This window comes from Kryptolebias marmoratus, linkage group LG14, assembly GCF_001649575.2.
Source record: "Kryptolebias marmoratus isolate JLee-2015 linkage group LG14, ASM164957v2, whole genome shotgun sequence".
NCBI lineage: Eukaryota > Metazoa > Chordata > Actinopteri > Cyprinodontiformes > Rivulidae > Kryptolebias > Kryptolebias marmoratus.
The window spans coordinates 3153987-3157371 of record NC_051443.1 but is presented as its reverse complement, the minus strand read 5'-3'; the positions used below and the strand labels follow the sequence as shown (position 1 = coordinate 3157371).

Sequence of the window (3385 nt, the reverse complement as noted above, 5' to 3'; positions counted from 1 at the left end):
AATGAGGAGAAGCAGCTTTCAGTTTCTATGCACCACAAATTTGGAACAAACTTCCAGAAAACTGTAAAACAGCTGAAACACTGGGTGCCTTTAAATCTCAACTTAAAACCCACCTGTTTAGAGTTGCTTATGGCTAAATTAGGCTTAGAGTGCGGGTTTTTGTCTCTTTCTTACTGTTTATTCATTGTCACATGCTGTTTTTATTTTGTTTTTTTAATTATGTAAAGCACCTTGAAATGCCTTGCTGCTGAAATGTGCTATACAAATAAAATTTGATTGATTGATTGATTGATGCACGTAACAATGCATTTGCAAAACATTTATTATTGAAAAACAATAAAACTATTTGGGAGCCTTCTAAACCTTGGGGCCAGGGCTACTTCTCCAGGCTTGCTTGCTGATTATCTCTCTCCAGCTCAAGTTTTGTTTATTTTATAATTACACTAATACACAGCTGAAAACTGGTGAAGTGTCAGTGTCAAAAACTTCATTTATTATTTTATAAAGATTGTGTGTCTCGTCGGTTTTCAGACGTTATTTAAGCAGTACAATGCTAAAGATTTAATTTTATAGTTTTTAGATATTATTTACAAAGAACAAAAAATGAAGTGAATATGATTTGTGCAACACTTGGACATCCTAAAATATTCTCTTGATGTAGGGGTGGACTGTGACATTGACGTGCCCAAGACCATTCAGATGGTTCGTGCTCAGCGCTCTGGCATGGTGCAGACTGAAGCCCAGTACAGATTTATCTATATGGCTGTACAGCATTACATAGAAACACTGCAGAGACGCTTAGAGGAGGAGCGGGTGAGCAGCAGATTCATCACTTTATTTCATTTTGTATTTTGTATTCTTCCCATCTGTAACCACCCTCCACTTTCTTTTCAATAGAGAAATAAGAATAAAGGGCGTGAGTACACAAACATTAAGTATTCTTTGTCTGACTTGACTGGTGGAGAGCAGAGCCCTTTGCCTCCTTGCACACCCATTCCTACTCCCACCTGCACAGAGTGAGTGGCACTAAGAGAAAATGCATGCTTTAACTGTAAGTGAAATCACATATTTGTTTAGAAACTAGTTTCTCACTGAAATGTGTTGTCAGAATAAAGGAGGACAACTCCAGAGTCTATGAGAATGTGGGGCTGATGCAGCAACAGAAGAGCTTCAGATGAGACCCAGCTTTTATTGCAGTGCTTCATCAGTTTCAGGTAAATACAAAAATACAGTAAACATGCAATCATACATACAATAATCTATTGTATATTCCCACGTATGCCCTCCATTCACAACTTCAATTCTGAAAAAGTTGGGATGTTAAAATATAAATAAAACAAGCTGCAAGAATTTGGAAATCTCATAAATCCATATTTTATTTACAGTGGAACATAGTCAACATATCAAATGTGTAAATTAACAAACTAGACCATTTTTAGAAAAAAAAGGTAATTTTGAATATGATTACTGTAACCCGTGTCTGTGAAGCATCCCCTCTTTTTTAACAACAGTCTGTAACCATTTGGGAACTTTTGCCATAGAACAGGATTACACTATATTTCCTGTGATAATGATTAAATGTAGAGTGAATTATGGGTTCATATGTGAATTTGTCATTTTACAAACAGACAAACAAACTTGAGGCACTTTTATTTTACAAAAACATTGGAAGATTTTTTTTTATGTCTAAATGACTTGCAGGCAGATTTTAAGCACTATTTACTAAATTATCGAATGTTCGATTCAATTTAATTTAATTCACTCCAATTAATTTATTTAGCGCCAAGTCACAACAAAAGTCGTCTCAGGGCGCTGTACAAAAACATTTGCATATTTTATAAAAGCTAGTTAATAAAAGTTATCTAAGGAAGCCAGCAGATTGTGTTGAATCTTCACTTCATCACACTCTCCAATCCTGAGCAGCACAGTGGCAACAGTGGAAAGGGAAAAACTCCTTTTTAACAGAAAGAATCCTCCAGCAGAACCTGGCTCAGGATGAGCAGCCATCTGCTTCGACTTCCTGAAGTTTGAGAGGACAGGAATAAGACAAAGACAAACATAGAATGACTGGTCCAGGTGTAGTTTCTATTGGAAGAAAGACAAATAAAAACAAATGTTATTGATAGAAATAATTACAGTAGAGCAAGTAAAGACAGCAGCAGAGTGAGAAAATGCAGTCAATTTGTCCTCCACTGTCTAAGCCTAAAGCAGCATAACTAAGGGATAGCTCCGGAAACCCAAGCCAACCCTTACTGTAGAATTTATCAAAAAGAAAAGTCTTGAGCCTAGTCTTAAAAGTAGACAGGGTGTCGGCCTCACAGACAGAAACTGGAAGTTGGTTCCATAAGAGAGGAACCTGATAGCTACTACCTCGCATTCTACTTTTGGAAACTCTGGGAATGTTCTGTTGAAATGAAACACTTTTTGTCATATATTTGTTAATATTCATGACATTTTTTATATTTGCCATTTATTCATTAAAATTTAATTAATCCACCATATAATAAGGTATTTCAGTTGATATTGTAACATCAGAAAACAGAATTTACAAAACTAATAGCAAAATTTGAAAGGATAGATTTCATAGAGCCTTACAATATATTGAAAGTGGAATAAATGATAGATTTTATTTACTTGTTTATTATTTTATACAGTAGCCTACATTCAATTAAATAATTATTTTATTTGAAAGTCATGACAAGAAGGTATCAAGGAAACTTTCAAGGCAATTCACTCTTCAAGTCCAAAAAAAATGCAACGTTTTCAAACTCAATGGATAATTGCTTTCAATAATCGTAATTACAATATTGACCAAAGTAATTTATATTTTTTTCCATAAGTGAGCAGGCATATTAATATTTTAAGAACACAGCTATTTATCCAAATGAAAATGAATGAACATAACAAAAATAGTACAAATCTAGTGTAAAGGTCAAGTAAATCTACAACTGTCTCTGCTCTCATTCACACTGTTTCTGTCCCTTTCAGGATCTTGATACCTGACAGTCCTTTGCCAGCCACACCTTGACGCCTGAGACTTGTCCATGATGACATGGATCATTNGGGGAGGGGAGGGGGTTACACAAAAAAACAAACTAAAACATTAGGGAGACCACACACTAGGGTCATCCTCTTCTTGTTCTCACTTTATCTGCACAAATGTTTTCCCTCAAGTTTTTGTTCTGAACCACTGTGATCATCCGAGGAGCTGCTGAGAAGCCTAATCTGCGAAATTACAAGCTTCTGTTGATCCCACCCAACAAGGGCTTCTAACAGCAAGCACTCTACTCAGAGGGAAAACGATCCAAGTTATTTTCATTCACTTTTTATTTTTCTACATGTTTGTTTTTCTTTTATTAACCAGAGTAACAGAATGACAGAAGAC

General features: G+C 35.4%; 1 protein-coding gene across 1 annotated transcript in view; it reads left to right on the top strand.

Moving 5' to 3' along the window:
- ptpn11a (protein tyrosine phosphatase non-receptor type 11a) overlaps positions 1-3078 on the top strand; it is a 32315-nt gene extending 29237 nt beyond the window's left edge. Inside the window, exons 13-16 of the mRNA XM_017435057.3 lie at positions 662-813; positions 898-1016; positions 1109-1214; positions 2989-3078. Of these exons, the coding sequence (XP_017290546.1) occupies positions 662-813; positions 898-1016; positions 1109-1178 (341 nt within the window). The 3' untranslated portion in view covers positions 1179-1214; positions 2989-3078. The remainder of the gene's footprint in view (positions 1-661; positions 814-897; positions 1017-1108; positions 1215-2988) is intronic.
- The last annotated feature ends 307 nt before the right edge of the window (positions 3079-3385 follow it).